Source organism: Salmo salar, chromosome 13 (genome assembly GCF_965601325.2).
Source record: "Salmo salar chromosome 13, fSalSal1, whole genome shotgun sequence".
NCBI lineage: Eukaryota > Metazoa > Chordata > Actinopteri > Salmoniformes > Salmonidae > Salmo > Salmo salar.
This window is the reverse complement of record NC_138303.1, coordinates 36,212,423-36,233,975: the sequence shown is the minus strand read 5'-3', so window position 1 is coordinate 36,233,975 and position 21,553 is coordinate 36,212,423. Positions and strand designations below refer to the sequence as shown.

The 21,553-nt window shown below is 42.5% G+C and overlaps 1 protein-coding gene across 2 annotated transcripts in view; it reads left to right on the top strand.

Annotated features, from left to right (window-relative positions):
• Nucleotides 1–21,553, top strand: part of LOC106567278 (melanocyte inducing transcription factor) — a 35,385-nt gene that overhangs the window by 2,411 nt on the left and 11,421 nt on the right. For both annotated transcript variants that reach the window (XM_014136389.3, XM_014136388.3), the window contains exon 2: nt 15,328–15,598. In XM_014136389.3, the coding sequence (XP_013991864.1) occupies nt 15,328–15,598 (271 nt within the window). The remainder of the gene's footprint in view (nt 1–15,327; nt 15,599–21,553) is intronic.

Below are 21,553 nucleotides of genomic sequence, written 5' to 3'. Positions count from 1 at the left end.
TGAGATATTTAGCAGGGCAACCCATGGAGCCAGCTGCACATGTTAGAGATTATAATTAGACTGTCATTATTCTGCAAGTTTCTTGAAAGGATTTGTTAATGTGTCCGTTTTAATTTGCAGCATAGCTTCTGGTAGGCCCAAAGTCAGGACTGGTCAAAATATGTGCTACACCATTTGTTGGACCACAGCACTAAATAAAGAAAACGGACATATGAAAATTAAAATTGAGATACATTTTGGAGAGATATTTCATATCATGACATTATGTATGAAATAGTATGTAACGTCACTGGTGTCCAATCGTCACCTACTATACCTGTCACACTATCCTTCATCTGTCGCAGATGTGGATAAGAGGTGAGGTGTCTTTGCAGCATTAAACCTCTGTCAAAGCATGGGATATGTCTGTAAGTCACATTGTCAATGTTTTTCCATTCTGGATCTTCCCGTTTGTGTGATATGATGACTACAGTAATTGAGCGGTTAAGGATGCACCATTCATGCACTCAAACACTACGTACATGACTATATTACGCTTTCAAGGAGCAGAGATGTCCCTAAGAGTTGTCCTCCAATGGTCATGCACTCCATGCACCCAAACTCAAAGGCTCCCTCCAAGCCTCATTTGACCAGAGGTTGCCTTAAAAAGAGTTGTCCTTCAATGAACCTTCCATGCAATTGTCTTCTAGGCCACATCTTGGCCTAGAAATTACATAAACAGAAAATACATATAGTGTAAAAGTTCACTCAAGGGCATCAAATGGCAAAAGCAGAGAAATGTACAGAAAGTACATACTGTATTCCATTATGATGTATGTTTTTTAATGAGCATCCAGTATCCATTGCTGGTTTCAATGTGGCCTCTATAAGAAGGGGATTGTGGCTCAGAGTCTCAGGAAGCTTTCTGTTCTGTGGAGTCCGAACCAGAGATGCCAGATGCTCACACAAACTACATACTGTATTGCATTGCTTTTAGGTTCTATGTTTTTACATGAGCATCGGCATCCAGTGCGGGTGTCAATGCAGCCTCTGAAACATGGGGATTAAGGGACAGTCAAGGTCTCAGGGAGCGCTCTGTTTTGTTCCATATCATGCCAAAGAGGGCAGGCTAGGACCAGGGTGTTCCTCTCCTGATCCAGGATGGGGATCTGATTGCGTCTGAGTGACAGACAGGTGCTGGAGTGGAGTGAGATACTACCCAACCCAGTAGTTATGTAATCACTCTGACCGTATCCTTACTCTCACTTTGGCTCTAAACAAATTCACTGGAAAACGACCATGTTCATTTAATTTCTCTATCATTCCAGTTGGATCTGACAGTCAGAGTAAACAGATGTAAGACTGACAAATCATTTTCTTTATCAGCCTGACTCCTCTTCCAGGACACAGGTAAAAACCCATGCCCTTCTGTATCCTTTCCTGACAATAGATAATTGAAGGAGTAAAACCACAATGTTCCAGTCTGCATCATCTATATTTGTGACCATCAGGCTCAGGCGGATGTGGTCAGTTATTTTTCCTCAAGAGTGGGGGGGTAAGGATGGAGTCATATTTTCAGGCAGCTATCTGTGTACACTAACTGCGAGTCATTTTTCACCATTCTCCCATTTCTAAATGAAGACATACTGTACAGGATGGTAGCCAACATATTTTCGAATAGAGAACACTTTGATGCTGTCAGGATCATTTGAAGAGTGTCTGTAATAAGGTTTGACTTATCGCACATTATAAACTGGGTGGTTTGAGCCCTGAGTTCTGATTGGCTGAAAGCCATGGTATATCAGACCGTATACCACGGCTATGACAACACATTTAGTTTTACTGCTCTAATTACATTGGTAACCAGTTTATAATAGTAATAAGGCACCTTGGGGGTGTGTGGTATATGGCCAATATACCACGGCTAAGGTCTGTATCCAGGCACTCCATGTTGTCGCGCTTAAGAACAGCACTTAGCTGTGGTATATTGGCCATATACCACACTTCCTCGGGCCTTATTGCTTATTTATAGCCACCCACCATTCTGTACACAGCAGCAGTAATATTCAAGTAATACAATGATCATCTGAATGTAGTTGTTGTTTTCTGTTGTCCTTGAGAGTGCCGTCCTAGTCATAGCACCCAGAGAGGGGAAGGCGAGCAGGACTGGAGTAGGATAGTAGGCCATTCTACTGTAAACAAGTGACAAGACTCATGAAAGGCATGAAACTTAATTACAGAAATAGGACCCGGCAAGTTCAAATGATCCCAACCGGCCCTTCCTGTCCCGGAACTACGACAACAAAGAACCCCATTATCAGTTGTAATATTTGTCAATTCGCTGCTTTGTTTTCCTGACAATTTATACATCAACTGTATTTATCTGTAACTGTCGTACTCTTTTAACTTTTCTTACTTAACCAAAGCACTGTATACAAGTGCATAGACGTTCCTTTGCTGTGAGTGTTCTTCATAGTTATGTCAAGGTCAGTTTTATCAGTTTTGAATCTTTCCTTACTGTAGTCAGTGTTTTTGTGTACAGTACCCTTTAGCTAGTCTGTACATTGGAACTGCAGACCTTGTAATTTATATTGTCAGAGATTTGTATAGTAGTGGTATGGACTCCACAAACAGAGAAATATGTACTGGCTAGAGGCAGCAGGTGGCAGTATTTGGTATTTTATTAGGATCCCCATTAGCTGTTTCGAAAGCAGCAGCTACTCTTCCAGGGGTCCACACAAAACATGAAGCATTACATAATACAGAACATTAAAAGACAAGAACAGCTCAAGGATAGAGCTACATCAGTGTTCTGAACAGTGGGCAGGCTTGGGGAGTAACGGATTAACTGTTTACAAAAAAACTGTAATCTGTTACCAGCTAAAAAATACTTTGACACCTTTTGTGTTTTCTCAATGACATTCAAATCAAAATTGAAAAAAGGCGCAAATGTAAGTTTGTTTCCGCCTGAGCGAGTCTGACCACAAGTCAGAGACCATTATGATGACTCACCAAATGCGTTTTATGGATTGCGGTAAAAGAGCAGGAATATGTTTTTGTAAACTTCAGTCAAAGCAATAGTATGTCTTCCAATGGTGGGACTGTTGTCGGCATCAAAGATTATACAACCAACCTGAATAAACGCTTAGAGGTAAGGACGACAGCTGTGGTGTAGCCTACTAGCGATACTGATATAGTTTAGGTCCATTATTGATATCTGCATAGCAATTATGTGAATCATGCTGCTGCTCTCTCAATTATTCACACCTTACGGATTGTGGTTGTTTGTGGATGGCTGTTCACCAATTTATAGGTGTATTTTAACCCAATAATGGTTGAATTGAGGAAGTGTAGGCTAAGCTGCCTGTCAATCATTGTTTTTGCGACCCGTGGACAGCGAGAGAAAAATGTGGTCCTGCAACAGCTGCATAGTGTGGATCACAGCCTAGATAATACAAGTTTGAGGTGGCACCTCCCTTGTAAACTCTTCCATGGTAATGTACTTCACACTCATGTATAAAAAAAACAAAAACGGAAATATCACATTTACATAAGTTTTCAGACCCTTTACTCAGTACTTTGTTGAAGCACCTTTAGCAGTGATTTCAACATAGTCTTCTTAGGTATGACGCTACAAGCTTGGCACACCTGTATTTGGGGAGTTTCGCCCATTCTTCTCTTCAGATCCTGTCATGCTCTGTCAGCTATTTTCAGGTCTCCAGAGAGGTTGGATCGGGTTCATGTCCGGTTTTTGCCTTGATCCTGACTAGTCTCCCAGTCCCTGCCGCTGAGAAACATCCCCACAGCATGATGCTGCCACCACTGTGCTTCACCGTAGGGATGGTGCCAGGTTTCCTCCAGACATGACTCTTGGCATTCAGGCCAAAGAGTTCAATCTTGGTTTCATCAGCAGAGAATCTTGTTTCTCATGGTCTGAGAGTGTTTAGGTGCCTTTTGGCAAACTCAAAGCGGGCTGTCATGTGACTTTTACTGAGGAGTGGCTTCTGTCTGGCCACTCTACCATAAAGGCCTGATTGGTGAAATGCTGCAGAGATGGTTGTCCTTCTGGAAGGTTCTCCCATCTCCACAGTGGAATTCTCAAGCTCTGTCAGAGTAATCATCGGGTTCTTGGTCACCTCCCTGACCAAGGCCTTCTCCCCTGATTGCTCAGTTTGGTCGGGCGGGAAGCTCTAGGAAGAGTCTTGGTGGTTCCAAACTTCTTCCACTTAAGAACGATGGAGGCCACTGTGTTCTTGGACTTTCAATGCTGCAGACATTTTTGGGTACCCTTCCCCAGATCTGTGCCTCGACACAATCCTGTCTCAGAGCTCTTCGGACAATTCCTTCGACCTCATGGCTTTGTATTTGCTCTGACAACTGTGGGACCTTATATAGACAATTTCGAGTCTCAAAGAAAAGGGTCTGAATACTTATGTAAATAAGGTATTTCTATTTTTTATTTTGTATACATTTGCAAAAACTGTTTTCGCTTTGTCATTATGGGGTATTGTGTGTAGATTGCTAAGGATTTTTTATTTATTTAATCCATTTTAGAATAAGACGTAACAAAATGTGGAAAAAGTCAAGGGTTCTGAATACTTTCAAAAACAAGTTTAATTTAAGAAGACCTACCTAATTGTAATTCGTTCTGATAAAAAAAAAAAAAATCCTAATGTGTAATGGACACACTTAAACTCGCACACTTTAGACTTCAACAGCTGCAAGTGATTGAGATATAAAAGTGTCACCCATAGAGATCCTATTCAATTAATTAAGTATTCTAATTTCCAATTCTATGGTGTCACCAACAAAAATTGAAACAAAAGGCCTATAGCAAATGCATCATGTGGCATTCATTTTTCACATCAGGCAAATAGCACTTTTCGGCATGTAGTGCTCAAAGTGATGCCATTCCATGAGACCAGATTTTTTTTAACCATGTTTTGAAGCAATGAGCTCAGTCAGTCTTTCATGACAAAAACATAAACAACAAAGTATGCCTGAGCCATGTATTTAGAAACATAAATACACTCCATTCAAAAGTTTGGGGTCACTTAGAAATGTCCTTGTTTTTGAAAGAAAAGCTTTTTTTTTTTGTCAGTTAAAATAACATCAAATTGTAGACATTGTTAATGTTGTAAATGACTATTGTAGCTTGAAACGGCAGATTTTTTATGGAATATCTACATAGGCGTACAGAGTCCCATTATCAGCAACCATCACTCCTGTGTTTCAATGGCACGTTGTTAGCTAATCCAAGTTTATAATTTTAAAGGGCTAATTAATCATTAGAAAACCCTTTTGCAATTATGTTAGCACAGCTGAAAACTGTTCTGATTAAAGAAGCAATAAAACTGGCCTTCCTTAGACTAGTTGAGTATCTGGAGCATCAGTATTTGTGGGTTAGATTACAGGCTCAAAATGGCAGAAACTCATCAGTCTATTCTTGTTCTGAGAAATGAAGGCTATTCCATGCGAGAAATTGCCAAGAAACTGAAGATCTCGTACAACGCTGTGTACTACTCCCTTCACAGAACAGCGCAAACTGGCACTAACCAAAATAGAAAGAGGAGGGGGAGGCCCCGGTGCACAACTGAGCAAAAGGACAAGTACATTAGTGTCTAGTTTGAGAAACAGACACCTCACAAGTCCTCAACTGGCAGCTTCATTAAATAGTACCCCCCAAAACACCAGTCTCAACGTCAACAGTGAAGAGGCGACTCTTTTGCCCATCTGAATCTTTTATTTTTATTGGCCAGTCTGAGATATGGCTTTTTCTTTGCAACTCTGCCTAGAAGGCCAGGATCCTGAAGTCGCCTCTTCACTGTTGACGTTGAGACTGGTGTTTTGGGGGGTACTATTTAATGAAGCTGCCAGTTGAGGACTTGTGAGGCGTCTGTTGAGGGTCCTGTTGGTTCAGGGCCCTGTTGATTAGACTTGGTGCATTGGTACCGCTTGCCGTGCGGTAGCAGAGAGAACAGTCTATGGCTTGGGTGGCTGGAGTCTGACAACTTTTTTGGGTCTTCCTCCGACACTGCCTGATATATTCCATTTATGGCCAGCAACGTAAACGCTAACATCGATTTATCTTGCAGTAGATGTCATTCAATTGGTAATATTAAATGTTGTCTTCTTCTAATGCCTCTTAAGGGGAAAGTCATCTAAACGTAACTGAAAGTCATCACATTACTGAGTTTGGGTCATCCAAAAGTGATGTTACTGATTACAGTTTTCGACAGGTAACTGGTAATTGTAACGGATTACATTTAGAAGGTAACCTACCCAACCCTGGCAGTGGGGGTTGGGTAGGTGGAGGTTTTGAGCAGAACAGTGTGCAGTAGTGCAGCCAAGCATGTCATTAGTGCTGCTCTACCTTCACCTCCAGCAGGAAGACTGTAGAACACCTGATCCCAACCAGGAACCAAGGCACCTGCATACTGCAGGCACAGGGCTCTGGGCTCTGTGTGTCTCAGAAGATGATTCCACACACCTAGTCACTTTTACCCCTACACTAACCACCGGTGAGTAGCTGCACCTGTGTGTGTGTGTGTGTGTGTGTGTGTGTGTGTGTGTGTGTGTGTGTGTGTGTGTGTGTGTGTGTGTGTGTGTGTGTGTTAGGAAGAGTGAGAAGGTGTATGCGTGTATAGAGTGAAATGGTGGGTTGTTTGTTGCTCTGGGTGTTCTTTGGATGGATTTGATTTTGGACAGATAGGTTGGAAGCTTTTGCATTGGAATTCAAGAAATGTATGTGCAATTTAGGAAAAAGTAGCACTGCACCAAATACCCTATTTTCAGACTCCTAATCATCCTTACACCTCTGAAGACTCTAGCCACTTCCATGCCAGATGGAAGAACTTGCTGTTTTATCTCTGCCGACAGTTGGATAAGGGGAACCATGGGGTGCTAACGACACTCAGTGGAGACTGGAGATCCTGACTGCCAAACCCCCAGTAAAAAAAGTAATGAAAAAACAAACCGAAGAATTGCACGCTCTAACAGCGCAATACACATTGATAAAAACAAAACAATGTGAAGACTTTAATAAAAATGAATAAGTTATAAAGGGTAGTAAAAGTAAGAGGGTAATGTTCTTTGTGTGTGTCTGTATTTAACAGTGGGTGAGTGGGAGTCGGTGCAAAAAGTTTTGAGAGAGTTAAAATACAATGTTATTGGTCACATGCTTCGTAAACAACAGGTGTAGACTAACAGTGAAATGCTTTCTTACAGGTCCTTCCCAACAATGCAGAGTTAAAGATAAAACAATTTGTTTTAATTGTGACACAAGGAGTAAATACACAGTGAATAACAATAATGAGTAAAAATAACATGCCTATATACAGGGAGTACCAATACCGAGTCGATGTGCAGGGGTATGAGGTAATTGAGGTAGCTATGTACATATACACTACATGGCCAAAGGTATGTGGACACCTGCTAGTCGAACATCTCATTTCCAAAATCATAGGCATTAATATGGAGTTGGTCCCCCCTTTGCTGCTATAATAGCCTCCACTCTTCTGGGAAGGATTTCCACTAGATGTTGGAACATTGCTGCGGGGACTTGCTTCCATTCAGCCACGAGCATTAGTGAGGTCAGGCACTGAGGTTGGGTGATTAGGCCTGACTCTCAGTCGGCGTTACAATTCATCCCAAAGATGTTCGATGGGGTTGAGGTCAGGGCTCTGTGCAGACCAGTCAAGTTCTTCCACACCGATCTCAACAAATCATTTCTGTATGGACCTCGCTTTGTGCACTGAGCCATTGTCATGCTGAAACAGGAAAGGGCCTTCCCCAAAATGTGGCCACATAGTTGGAAGCATAAAATTGTTTAGAATGTCATTGTGTGCTGTAGCGTTAAGATTTCCCTTCACTGGAACTAAGGGGCCTAGCCCGAACCATGAAAAACAGCCCCAGACCATTATTCCTCCTGCACAAAATGTTTCAGTTGGCACTATGCGTTTGGGCAGGTAGCGTTGTCCTGGAATCTACCAAACCCAGATTCGTCCGTCGGACTGCCAAATGGTGAAGTGTGATTCATCACTCCAGAGAACACCTTTATAGGGCTCCAGAGTCCAATGGTGGCGAGCTTTACACCCCTCCGGCCAACGCTTGGCATTGCGCATGGTGATCTTAGGCTTGTGTGTGGCTGCTCGGCCATGGAAACCCATTTCATTAAGCTCCCGACGAACAGTTATTGTGCTGACGTTGCTTCCAAAGGCAGTTTGGAACTCGGTAGTGAGTGTTGCAACCGAGGACAGACATTTTTTACGTGCTTCAGCACTTGGCGGTTCCGTTCTGTGAACTTCGGTGGCCTACCACTTTGCCGCTGAGCCGTTGTTTCTCCTAGACGTTTCCATTTCACAAGAACAGCACTTACAGTTGACTGGGGAAGCTCTAACAGGGCAACAATTTGATGAACTGACCTGTTGGAAAGGTGGCATTCTTTGACAGTGATACGTTGAAAGTCACTGAGCTCTTCAGTAAGGCCATTCTACTGCCAATGTTTGTCTATGGAGGTTGCATGGCGGTGTACTCGATTTTATACACCAGTCAGCAACTGGTGTGGCTGAAATCCACTAATTTGAAGGGGTGTCCACATACTTTTGGCCATGTAGTGTATGGGTAAAGTAACTTGGCAACAAGATAGATAATAGACAGCTGCAGCAGCGTATATGGTGTGTGTGTGTGTGTGTGTGTGTGTGTGTGTGTGTTGGGGCGTCAGTGTAAGAGTTAGTGCAAAAAAGGGTCAATTCATGTAGTCTGGGTAGCCATTTGATAAGCTATTTAGCAGTCTTATTCAGTAATCTTATGGCTGTTCAGGGTCCTGTTGGTTCTAGACTTGGTGCACTGGTACCGCTTGTCGTGCGGTAGCAGAGAGAACAGTCTATGGCTTGGGTGGCAGGAGTCTGACAACTTTTTGGGCTTTCCTCTGACACTGCCTGATATAGAGGTCCTGGATGGCAGGGAGCTCGGCCCCAGTGATGTACTCACCACCGTCTGTAGCGCCTTGTGGTCGGGTGCTTTGCAGTTGCCGTACCAAGCAGTGATGCAGCCAGTCAAAATGCTCTCAATTGTGCCGCTGTAGGCCTGCATCCCACTGCTGGCTTGCCTCTAAAGCTAAGCAGTGTTGGGTCCTGATCCGTCCTGTGATGGGAGACCAGATGCTGCTGAAAGTGGTGTTGGAGGGCCAGTAGGAGGCACTCTTTCCTCTGGTCTAAAAAATATTCCAATGTGCCAGGGCAGTGATTGGGGACATTGCCCTGTGTATGGTGCTGTCTTTCAGATGGGACGTTAAACGGGTGTCCTGACACTCTATGGTCACTAAAGATCACAGGTCCCTTATCGTTAGAGTAGGGGTGTTAACCCCGGTGTCCTGGCTAAATTCCCAATCTGGCCCTCATACCATCATGGCCACCTAATCATCCGCAGTTTACAATTGGCTCATTCATCCCCCTCCTCTCCCCTGTAACTATTCCCCAGGTCCTTGGTGTAAATGAGAATGTGTTCTCAGTCAACTTATCTGGTAAAATACATATTAAAAGAACTTTGAAGATCTGAGGGCCCATGCCAAATCTTTTCAGCCTCCTGAGGTGGAAGGGGTGTTGTCGTGCCCTCTTCACAACTGTGTGGGTGTGTGTGGACCATGTTAATTCCTTAGTGATTTCGATACAAGGAACTTTGCAGGTGATTGTCTGTGGTCTATTGCACATTCAGATGTTCTGGGTAGGTCTGCAGTGGAGGTGGACAGTTGCTCTGGTTTTTGTTCTGAAGGAGCATTTTCTCCCCATAAGCACGCTGGCATGACCTTCCAGAGCCGACTAATCAAGACTAGTCAAGCTCTGTTTTTATTCTGACTTCTCAGTGCTGAGCTTCTACTTCTTATCTTTAAAGATATTCTGACTTAAAGTACATGTACACAGTTGGAAACAGGCCATTTTACACAGTGTATGCTACTGTTGCCAGAATGCACTAAATGTTTTGGTGTATTGTCCTTTGTTTGGAACTCATATGTTATTATACAGATATGCAAATACAACGTTTGAAAGATATTCATTCAGCCACGATTGAAGAACAATTAGAAGTTGACCAGAGAAATACTTTTGTATACTTATGTTTGCAGACAGAATAGAAAGTACATCGATATGCTAACATGTGTTGTTTATTGTGTCATCATTATCACTCTTGGTTTTGGAACAGGTATTAGTATTGTTATCGAGCTGTTATTGCGCCATTGTCCATTGTGAGGTTTGATTGACTGCTCTCCCACTGACTCGACCAAGCCATTCTATATCCAGCAAGTCATTAAGGTGTGTGAGGGTGGGCTGCAGCCTCCTCTCCTAGCCATTGAACCACCTCTAGTCCAGGAGCTCTCTCTCTCTCTCTCTCTCTCTCAAAAACCTCTCTCTCAAAAACCTCTCTCTCAAAAACCTCTCTCTCAAAAACCTCTCTCTCAAAAACCTCTCTCTCAAAAACCTCTCTCTCAAAAACCTCTCAGCCAGGGGGTGTGGCCATGCAAGACTGTGCAGCCATTGTGTTTCCTGATACACATGCACAGAGAGGAGGTGTGTGCACACAATAGTGGAAAGTTAAACCAGACAAAGGGTCTTTTTATGGGTTTCAGTATTCTGCTTAGAAACAACTGGGCAAAAAGCCATCTGGCAGTCGGTTAATGTGTTAGTGAGGGCAGAACCTACACACACAGTGGTCACTGGTTGTAATCTTGAGCCTGCCTCAATACAACTATGTAAGATGATAAGATTCCCGGTTATAAAACTTTTTGGGATGCATTTTGTAAGTACAAGAGTTGAGAATCAAGTTTTACTGATCTTTGTGTCTTCTTAATGATTGTTAGGGGATTTCCAACATTCACTTGATAAAGGGGCATAGCAGCGCCACAGATCGTTATCATAGCCCAAAATATAATGTGCGGATGAAAAGGATCCACCACTGGAAACATTTTGGTCTTGTTTAAGTCAGTCATGAGGTCTCCCGGTCACAGTTTTTCAAGGAGATGATTCGCTTGCCCCAGACATGCCATAATCAGTTTGTAAAAATGGGGAAAAGACAGACTGCATTTCCTCCATGTCCGAGACCTCAGATGTAAGTATTGTATTAACCTCTCTCAGTGTAGTTACTGTGTAGAAAATGGCATTTTGTAGCAGGCTTCTTCAGGCCTATAAACCTTTTTGGGCCTAATATTATTGCATTTTTTGGTGTGTGTGTGATCCAATTCAAACTTAAAATAAAATGTGTATTTGTAATACACTTCAGTTGTCAGAAAATTGGTCAGATATAAAAACACCTATGAATGTATCTTCCAGTTTACGAGGGGTTGACATGTTAGCTGATACAAAATAAAGAGGAATGATGGTATGTCTAAAGCTCAGTGTGGAGGGATGGCTTTGACCAAGGCTGCGTTTGACTGGACTGGCTAATTAGTCCGATTACTGCACAGCTGGATTGGCAAGACCTTTTGCTGAGGTTTTCATCAAAAGGATCACTCACTCTGGGAAGGCTCCATCCCGGCAGCTTCTGCTCCAGCACACCCTCTCTATTTTAGGCCTGCAGCAGGATTCTGTCTGGAAAACAGCAAGTGTCTAAATTTGAAAACACATTGAGAACTGAAACTGTGTGTGAAGAAAAGTTCCCCTTTCTGTGATAGTCATTTTTTAAATCCAAGTATAGGATTTTGGCTACATTTAGACACTATTCAGACTAGGATTTAGTCTTCAGCCTACACGTACAGTATGTGTCATTTGTTATGCTCCAGGGACATGTGTGTCACACGCACTTGTTTAGTGGGGAGGGAAGGTGGCTGTGAATGAAGGAGGGCTATGATCAGTGATGTAGAAGGGTGAGATCATCAGTTAAAACATTGACAAGAAGAGGAGGAAAAGACACCTGCAGCTCAGCAGATGTTCGATTGATTATCATGACCTTGCTCCTATCCCCCACCACCCCAGCCCCACCACCACCAACACCCCAGCCCCACCAACACCCCAGCCCCACCAACACCCCAGCCCCATACCCAGTCCCAGCCCCATACCCAGTCCCAGCCCCATACCCAGTCCCAGCCCCATACCCAGTCCCAGCCCCATACCCAGTCCCAGCCCCATACCCAGTCTCAGCCCCATACCCAGTACCCATATGGGCCTTGCCCATCAGGTGAGTGGGTGTAACTGATACACGTTGCCTGAAGGAGGCATCAGCCACCAAAATACACCTGCTTCTTATCTCCCACCTATCCTGTATCAAAATACTGACATGGGCCCTACAACACAACACATAATACACTACTAGTCCATATCTGTTTATGACATGAGATGCCTTCTACAGTGTCCAGGTCGGTGTGTGTGTGTGAGAGAGAGAGTGAGAGAGAGTTAACATGGTGTCCTTTCAGCCTGTGAGATGGTGAGATGCTATCCTGCTAAGGGATCTACCTGTCTGCGTGACATGCGATTCAGTAGGTCTAGGATGAGCATGATCCATTGAAAGGAAGTCAAATATCATAATTGGTTAGCACGCACGTCGATGGATACTAATACATACGAGAAACTGAGAGAGGGGGAGAGAGGGAGAGAGATGAGACAAGCAGCACATGCCAGAGAAAAGAATGAAGTCAATGTGAAGAGGGTATCGGTGCAGTTCAGCTGAGAGAGAGAACGAGACAGAGAGAGTGAAAAAAGCAGCGCTGGCCAAGTGTTTGAAGTGTATAACTGTAGGACAAACATCTGAAGAGGACAAGATTGCAAACATGGCACTGTATTGCCTGCTTGAACTTAACAACAGATGTTAGGTCTCTCTAGGCATGCTAATGGGTCCATACTCAGGTTTGCCTGACCTGATGAATGAATAATGTGCTGCGCCCAAAAAAATTAAACTAACAAGCACATATCACCGATTGCAAATATTTCACTCTTCCTCTTTCACCTCCCCTATTCCCTCCGTTCTCACCCCCACTCCTCCGCTTCTCTGCTACTTCCCTCATTGCAGAATGCCCAGGCACGCTTCCCGTTTAGTGTGTAATTACTTTGAAGGTGACGGAAGCCCATACATTCTCCCCACATAACGGCATCGAGGCAGTTTAGCTCCTAATTTATGGGCGAGGGGTTCAAAGTTTTTAATAATATTTGTCTAATATCATGGCAGGCCCTGTCTGCGCTGCTGTGATAAATGGAGGCAGGATCAAGCCATTGTGATTCTGAGCATGGCGAGATATTGGCATGAAACAACTTTATACCCCCACAACACAGTCCCTTATAGGGCTGGCCCCCACAACACAGTCCCTTATAGGGCTGGCCCCCACAACACAGTCCCTTATAGGGCTGGCCCCCACAACACAGTCCCTTATAGGGCTGGCCGTGGCTGACCCGAGGTTGGACACGGCGTGGGAGAGGAGGCAGAGGGTGGGGGTTCAGGAATTATATATATATATACAGTTGAAGTCAGAAGTTCACATACACTTGGAGTCATTAAAACTCGTTTTTCAACCATTCCATACATTTCTTGTTAACAAACTATAGTTTTGGCAAGTCGGTTAGGACATCTACTTTGTGCATGTCACAAGTAATTTTTCCAACAATTGTTTACAGACAGATTATTTCACTTATAATTCACTGTATCACAATTCCAGTGGGTCAGAACTTTACATACACTAAGTTGACTGTGCCTTTAAACAGCTTGGGAAATTCCGGAAAATTATGTCATGGCTTTAGAAGCTTCTGATAGGCTAATTGGCATCATTTGAGTCAACTGGAGGTGTACCTGTGGAGGTATTTCAAGGCCTACCTTCAAACTCAGTGCCTCTTTGCTTGACATCATGGGAAAATCAAAAGAAATCAGCCAAGACCTCAGAAAGACCTGGTTCATCCTTGGGAGCAATTTACAAAGGCCTGAAGGTACCACGTTCATCTGTACAAACAATAGTACGCAAGTATAAACACCATGGGACCACGCAGCCGTCATACCGCTGAGGAAGGAGACGCGTTCTGTCTCCTAGAGATTAACTTACTTTGGTGTGAAAAGTGCAAATCAATCCCAGAACAACAGCAAAGGACCTTGTGAAGATGCTTGAGGAAACGGGTACAAAAGTATCTATATCCACAGTAAAACGAGTCCTATATCGACATAACCTGAAAGGCCGCTCAGCAAGGAAGAAGCCACTGCTCCAAAACCGCCATAAAAAAGCCAGACTACAGTTTGCAACTGCACATGGGGACCAAGATCGTACTTTTTGGAGAAATGTCCTCTGGTCTGATGAAACAAAAATAGAAGTGTTTGGCCATAATGACCATCGCTATGTTTGGAGGAAAAAGGGGGAGGCTTGCAAGCCGAAGAACACCATCCCAACCGTGAAGCACAGGTGTGGCAGCATCATGTTGTGGGGGTGCTTTGCTGCAGGAGGGACTGGTGCACTTCACAAAATAGATGGCATCATGAGGCAGGAAAATTATGTGGATATATTGAAGCAACATCTCAAGACATCAGTCAGGAAGTTAAAGCTTGGTTGCAAATGGGTCTTCCAAATGGACAATGACCCCAAGCATTACTTCCAAATTTGTGGCAAATGGCTTAAGGACATCAAAGTCAAGGTATTGGAGTGGCCATCACAAAGCCCTGACCTCAATCCAATAGAACAATTGTGGGCAGAACTGAAAAATTGTGTGTGAGCAAGGAGGCCTACAAACCTGACTCAGTTACACCAGCTCTGTCAGGAGGAATGGGCCAAAATTCACCCAACTTATTGTGGGAAGCTTCCCAAAACGTTTGACCCAAGTTAAACAATTTTAAAGGCAATGATACCAAATACTAATTGAGTGTATGTAAACGTCTGACCCACTGAGAATGTGATGAAAGAAATAAAAGCTGAAATAAATCGTTCTCTCTACTATTACTCTGACATTTCACATTTTTAAAATAAAGTGGTGATCCTAACTGACAGGGATTTTTTACTTGGATTAAATGTCAAGATTTTTTTTTAAATTGAGTATAAATATTTGGCTAAGGGGTATGTAAACTTCCGACTTCAACTGTATATGACTGAGTGATTGGGGCTAAAATTCCTCCTCAGTGAGGAGGGAGGGTGTGCAGTATTCTGCTGCAGAAAGGACACTCTAGCTTGCAGACCAGCAGTTCCGTGTAACATCTAGGACACATTTAGAAGACATTTGTATCTTTTCTCACTGTGATGTGGCTTCTTCCTGATCCCAGTACTGTAGATCATAACGGTTCAATGCCCCTCTCTTTTCTCTGACCTTTCTTCCACTCCTTACCCCTCATTGTCTTACCCCCCTCCTCACCCTCTTCTCTCCTGATGCCCTGCCTGGTGTCTGTCTCGCCATCCTGCAGTAATCCTTCAGACCAGCCATGCTCATCTTCCAAGCCCCCATTGGGCTCCTCTACCACGACATCACGGATCCTGCTGCGGCAGCAGTTGATGCGAGAGCAGCTCCAGGAGCAGGAGCGGCGGGAGCAGCAGAGATGCCAGGCCTCCTCCACCTCGCAGTACCCCCAGATCACCGCCGCCCACAATCACACGCACGGCCAGACACCGGCCATCAACGTCAGCGCTCCTCCCAGCCTGCCCCCCGCATCCCAGCTGCCCATGGAGGTGCTGAAGGTAAGCAATTAGTATCATCCTCACACCTAATGATACGGATGACACCCACTTCCTGCCTGGCTGCTTCTCTGTGATATGACAACAATGCCACTCCTCACTCACACTTCCAGAGCCCTCACTGTCGCCTATAGATGCAGGCATACATCATCAGATGTTTTGTTTGTAGAAGGTACTGTGGGTTTGATGACTCTATATTGGCAACTTGATCATAAGTCTTCTGGATAGTCGATCAAACATGGTTTACTATGATAGGGTGTAAAAACGTGGGGATGAGTGAAGTGTGTTAAAACGCACATGGGGATTATCTTTCCTGAAAGAATTCCTCTGTAATGCATGCTGTGCTTCCAGCCATTTGGACTTAGCCATCTTTAATCCTATTTGCTGAGCTAAATTCACATATTTTCATAGGTTTGATTCATTGTTCGTCTGCTCTTGGGGACTTGAGACTGTTGTACATTTTCTGAACTAATGGAGACAGTGTGACAACTACCACAACACACTGCTATGCAATACTTAATGAGAGTACACCCAGCAAAATAAAGATCATTTGGTAAGTGTTTTAGATTGCATTACATTTATTTGTCTTTCTTTAGACATACTATTACTAATATCAAAACGTGCATATCTTTAAAAAAAAAACTCAAAAAAATATTCCAGATGTAAATGGAAAGTGTTCTATATTGAAGAACTATCCGAAACTTCATATCTCAAACAGTTTGCATGACTGGATAGATATTTCTCCTTTGTCTTTTCCTTAAAATATTACAATTTTCCTGTTGTTTCCAACATTGTCACTACAATCGTCTTGATTGATTGATTGTTATCACTGTACAATATCTACAATTTTCATTTCTAAAATGAAATTTATTTGAGAATAAGAATCATAAAGGATAAAGAAATGAACACAATGATACAGTACATGGTAGCATTATAGCATGAACTGCCTGACATGCTTTTCTAAAGAGCATACTGCCACCCATTAACAAAACAGTGAGGGAATTCTTTTCCAATTGTTTTACAAACGTGTTCACACTTTAATGAGGCAGAACCTCAATCTAAGGAGATCAGGTGAGACTGATTCATGGTGACTGATTTGGCTCTGGATTATCTGTAAACGCTCTGAACATGAAGATTTACTGCAGATTTACTGGAAGCATTGTAATAATTTAGCAGTAGAAAAGTCGTAGTCCACGTTTTACTGGAATGCGTGTGATTGTTGTGATTGAAGTTTACGCATGTAGGATTTTGCCATCTGGGAAGTCAACCATTTCTGTTTGTGAAAGTTAGTTGTATCTGTGCAAGTGTTTCATATCACTGTAATATTTGATTACGTCAATAATATTGTTTTGATTGTGACAGCTGTTTGTGTAAATCTGACATAGATTATATAGATTATTCATAGAGGATTGATTCTTTGAAAGAAAAATGTGTTACCTTCCTAATGTGTTAAAGCCTTAATCCCATTATGTAAAATAACATTTAATACAGTTTAAATGAGTGGATTAGTTCAAATATTACAAAGAGCAGTGGGTATAGAAGTAGTGTCCCCCTCTTGTCCTCATACTGAACGTGTGGCAGGGGTCCACACTTCCAAGATAATACAACCATTGAAAGCATTGCCCTCCACATACAACATAAACGTTGCTTAGCCTACACTCTTTATAATATTTAGCTCTTTGAGAGGTTTAGGATGTCCCCCATTAAAGTGTTTGATATGACAAGCTGGAAGATGATTCTGTGATTCGGGGTCTGAGTTTACGGCATTCTTCATTGACTGAAATTCCACAAATGAAAGGCCTGTTCCTGCCCAGCACTGAGCACTGCAGAGCAGGGTTAACCTGCTTGCATGTCTGTGACTAGATTAGCACAGTCTACACAAAGCTACACAAAATTAGCTTAGGGGTACCAGGTGGAGCAACTGGACCTTAAAAGGGAAAGCATTAAGCTCAGATAGGTTTGTCTAAAGACCGATTTGGGCCCTTAATTAACCAAGTGACCCCTGACCTTTGGAGGAATAAGTATGGGATCAGTTTGGGGATCAGGACAAAGGCAAGCACAGTCTTACCAAACACCCCAATGCTAATTCAGCTAAGAATGCTCATAATTAGCCCCACTGCTTTCATTCCATGGCATATTTAAGGTGAAAAAAAAAACACTAGCTTTGAAATGTATGTAGGATCATTTCCTAAAAGGGTTCAACATGATTTCCAGATTTATTGAAAATGAATTAGCATATTAAGAAAAGAAAAAAGTACTGTGCATAGTGTTCAGCTCTGAAAATGACAGGATGTGTTCTTTTAGATCAAAGTTATGGATTTAGTGAAGCATTATGTATTTATCCATGGATGTTACATACTGTAGTTCTCGTATTTACTAGTTTACAGCCGGTCACTTTGGTCCATTTTAAAGCAACAGTTAATTCATTGAATGCAATATTATTAAACCTTTTGAGACAAATTTTATAATAAATATAATTTTAAAAAGGAAATGTTAAGAATTATGAAGCTCAGGAAATTATTTAATTTAGGTTTGCTGTCATTGATAAGATTTTCATAAGGTCACCTTCTCTATCTCTTACAACAAGGACTTGCACAGACCATCAGCTTCATAGGGAACCATTGTGTGTTGTACTATCTGATACACTATTGGATGAGGAAAGACACGTTCCTTGTTTTTCCTTGAACGAATACACACTTGAGGTCAGTGGTTCCCAACCAGGGGTACTATGACCGCTGGGGGTACAAGGCCTTTACGGAGTGTGTACGTGAGAAGGCTCATGAGACCATAGGCCTACTGGTAAAATGCACATGAGGGGGTACTTCAGGAGTATTGCGGGCAGAGCAGAATTCAGTTGTTGGCAGTGGCGTGTATTTTTGGATGCCAAGGGAAGCCAGGCTTCCCCCAAAAATTATTTTTATTGGTCAATTTATCTTTCATCTCTCCTGTGTTTCAGAATTTTCCTTCAATTCGCAAGAGGCTGAATGTACTGTATCTCACATTAGAAAGCATCCGAGTGAGCGAAACAGCGCCCCTCTGTCTCTCTACGTGTAGGCCATCTATATGATGCTGTCTGGTCCAAACGAGTGTGACATTGTTGCCGCCCCTAGCATTGAAGGGAAGCCATTGAGCATTTGGCCTCCCTTGATAAAAACTGAGCGAGCTCAACTGTGAATGGTCCTGGCGCACCCAAAAAAATTGTCAAGGGATGCCAGCTTGGATTTTGGCATCACTCCTATCAAATCCCATTGAGTGCATACGTCATTGACAGAAGAACTTGAATTGTCGCATCTCGTTGTGTTGTTGTCCTCCAGTGGCTAGCTGGAGTAGCTAAAATTGTCCCTTTCCTAAATTAGCTATGGATAGAGATAGGGATTTGGACTTGTGGTTTTACTTAATTTTCCATACTGGCCAATGATTATAATGGTGATTCTGATCCAACCATTAATTCATAAATTGTTGTGCCCCTGTCCTGAGAGAATGGAAGTTCAATATTTAGCTAGATGTAGAAGGCTAATGTTAACTAGCTAACGTTAGGCTAGCGAGCAAGCATTATAGCCAGGTAGCCTAGGACAACAAAATATAAAAGTGTGTACTGTATGACAGAGTGATAGATGTTTTGTCAACATGGAAGAGAGGAGGATGGCATTGGCGTTTCTCTACAAGTAGTGTGAGTCAACATGTTTTTCTACTTGCATGAAAGCACACACAACACACACACACATGCTCACAGAAATGAGAACCATGGACAGCCACATCATATTTAGCTTACGTTGATTGGACTAAATAGTTTTTAGTATCTTTTAGTTGTCACTTTATTGATTGACTAAGCATAGGGGATTTGATAATGTTGAAGTTGAAATGGTGGAATAGTGGAGGCAGCTCCTGTAACTCTGTGGTTCTAAATCAATAGTTGTTTAGTAGTCCAAAAATGTCGGAAACATGAACTTGCTTGACCATGCTATATGGCATGTAACTGTCTGTTACTGTACATGCAATATGCTTTGTGGACTTCACTGGACAGAGGATGCTATTCGGTTTTGTGATGAAACAGGTGTGGTTGAATTTATTCTGCCACTGTGTCTTCTTATTGTCTCGGTTTGGACACACCTACTCATTCCAGGGTTTAGCACTTTTTTGGATACTACATGATTCCATATGTGTTATTTCATCGTTTTGATGTCTTCACTATTATTCTACAATGTAGAAAATATTAATAGTAAATGGTAAAATAAAGAAAAATCCTTTTAAAAAAAATTGGGGAGGGGGGTCCCCTGTGATTTTTAATCATGCACCGCTCCTGATTGGTGGTACAGTAACTGAAAAAGGTTGGAAACCACTGCTCTAGGTGATGGTTTTATGGTTTCATATAGAGTTACAACTGCATGCATGGATAATGCTGTGTCACTGTACTCATCTGTAGGAAAGAAAGCATCCTGGACCAAAATTGTAAAAAAAAATACAAATCTTTGTTTGTCGCTCCTTCCTCCGCCTCCCCATCTACCCCTCCCCAAACTGAGATGCCAGTATAATGTGTGTGAGTGCTGTTCTTTTCAAGATGTCATTGACTTTTACTGGGGAGGATCTGCTTGTGGCCTGAGGACTCTATTGATGGCTGCAGCACATGGGCTGCAGAACAGAGCCATGTCTTGTTTTGGTGGATAGTTTATTTCATGTGTCTTTTATTCTAGTAATGTCCTGTTAATCAAGTTTGATCTAAGACAAAGTTAGTAGTGTTTATTTCGTGGAAGTTTATATTATATGACATCAAATAAGAACCATAAGGCAAAGAACACGAAGTCTGATTTCAAATAGCTCATGGTGTGATTTCAAGTTCAGTTACCGGAGGCTTAACGTTCAATCTGTATCAAGAGTGGAATCCATTTTTATCACGCCTGCATTCTGCCATTCCGGCCAATACTAATACATGTTTCAGGTAATGTACAAATAGTGCAGATTTTTGTTACCTGCTTCTTGGTTTACTATTTTGGGATATTCAGTGTTATAATCTACATTATTATTTCTCTGTGTGTGTGTGTGTGAAAATTATTTATATTCATTGCTGGCCTTGTTCCATTGTCTCAATTACACCCTGGTAAATAGATGTTGCTATATCAACTCAATGCAATTCATCATGACAAAAGCGGTATTTACACCCCCTCCCCTCCACTGTGGAGATATTCAACATTAGCAGAAGGAATTTGACTAGGTCAAGAAAATACTGAGGGAGATTGGCTTGGAGTATGAATTGGTATTCCCTGGTGGGAACAGATGTAGGACTGCAGTGGGAGCGATGTCAGAAAGATTGCCGTATGATGAAGAAACTCTGAAATGTAGAAAATGTACTGTATCCATAGTGTAACTTCATGTCAGATTTGCAATAACGTTTGCCTGGTCACTCACAACCTTGCAGAATGATATTACCATGAGAGGTAGTACATGCATGTAGTAGTCATATCAGTACAGTAATGGGAGTGTTGAACTGCATGTGATGAAGTAAAGAGACTCTAAATGACCTTGTCATCAGATTGTTCAGCATGTTGTTATGATCCAAGATGATGTGTGAGTGGCACTTTCTAAGAGATTCTCAATGCTAATGAACTGCATAAATTCATTAAATCATTAAAACACACAAGTGCACAAACACATATACACACTTGGCAAGTAGCCTAACGGTTAGAGCGTTGGCCCAATAACTGAACGGTCGCTAGTTCAAATCTCCGACAAGGTGAACAATTGGTCGATGTGCCCTTGAGCAAGGCACTTTACCCTAATTGTTCCAGGGTCGCCGTTGATATTGTCAGACACTGGCCGTGACCCCAGTCTCCGAGGGTGTCTCAGGGAGAGTTGGGATATGCAAAAAAACACATTTCCAATTCACACATGTGTATAATACACACTTGTACATACAGTGCCAGTCAAAAGTTTGGACACGCCTACTCATTCAAGGGTTTTTCT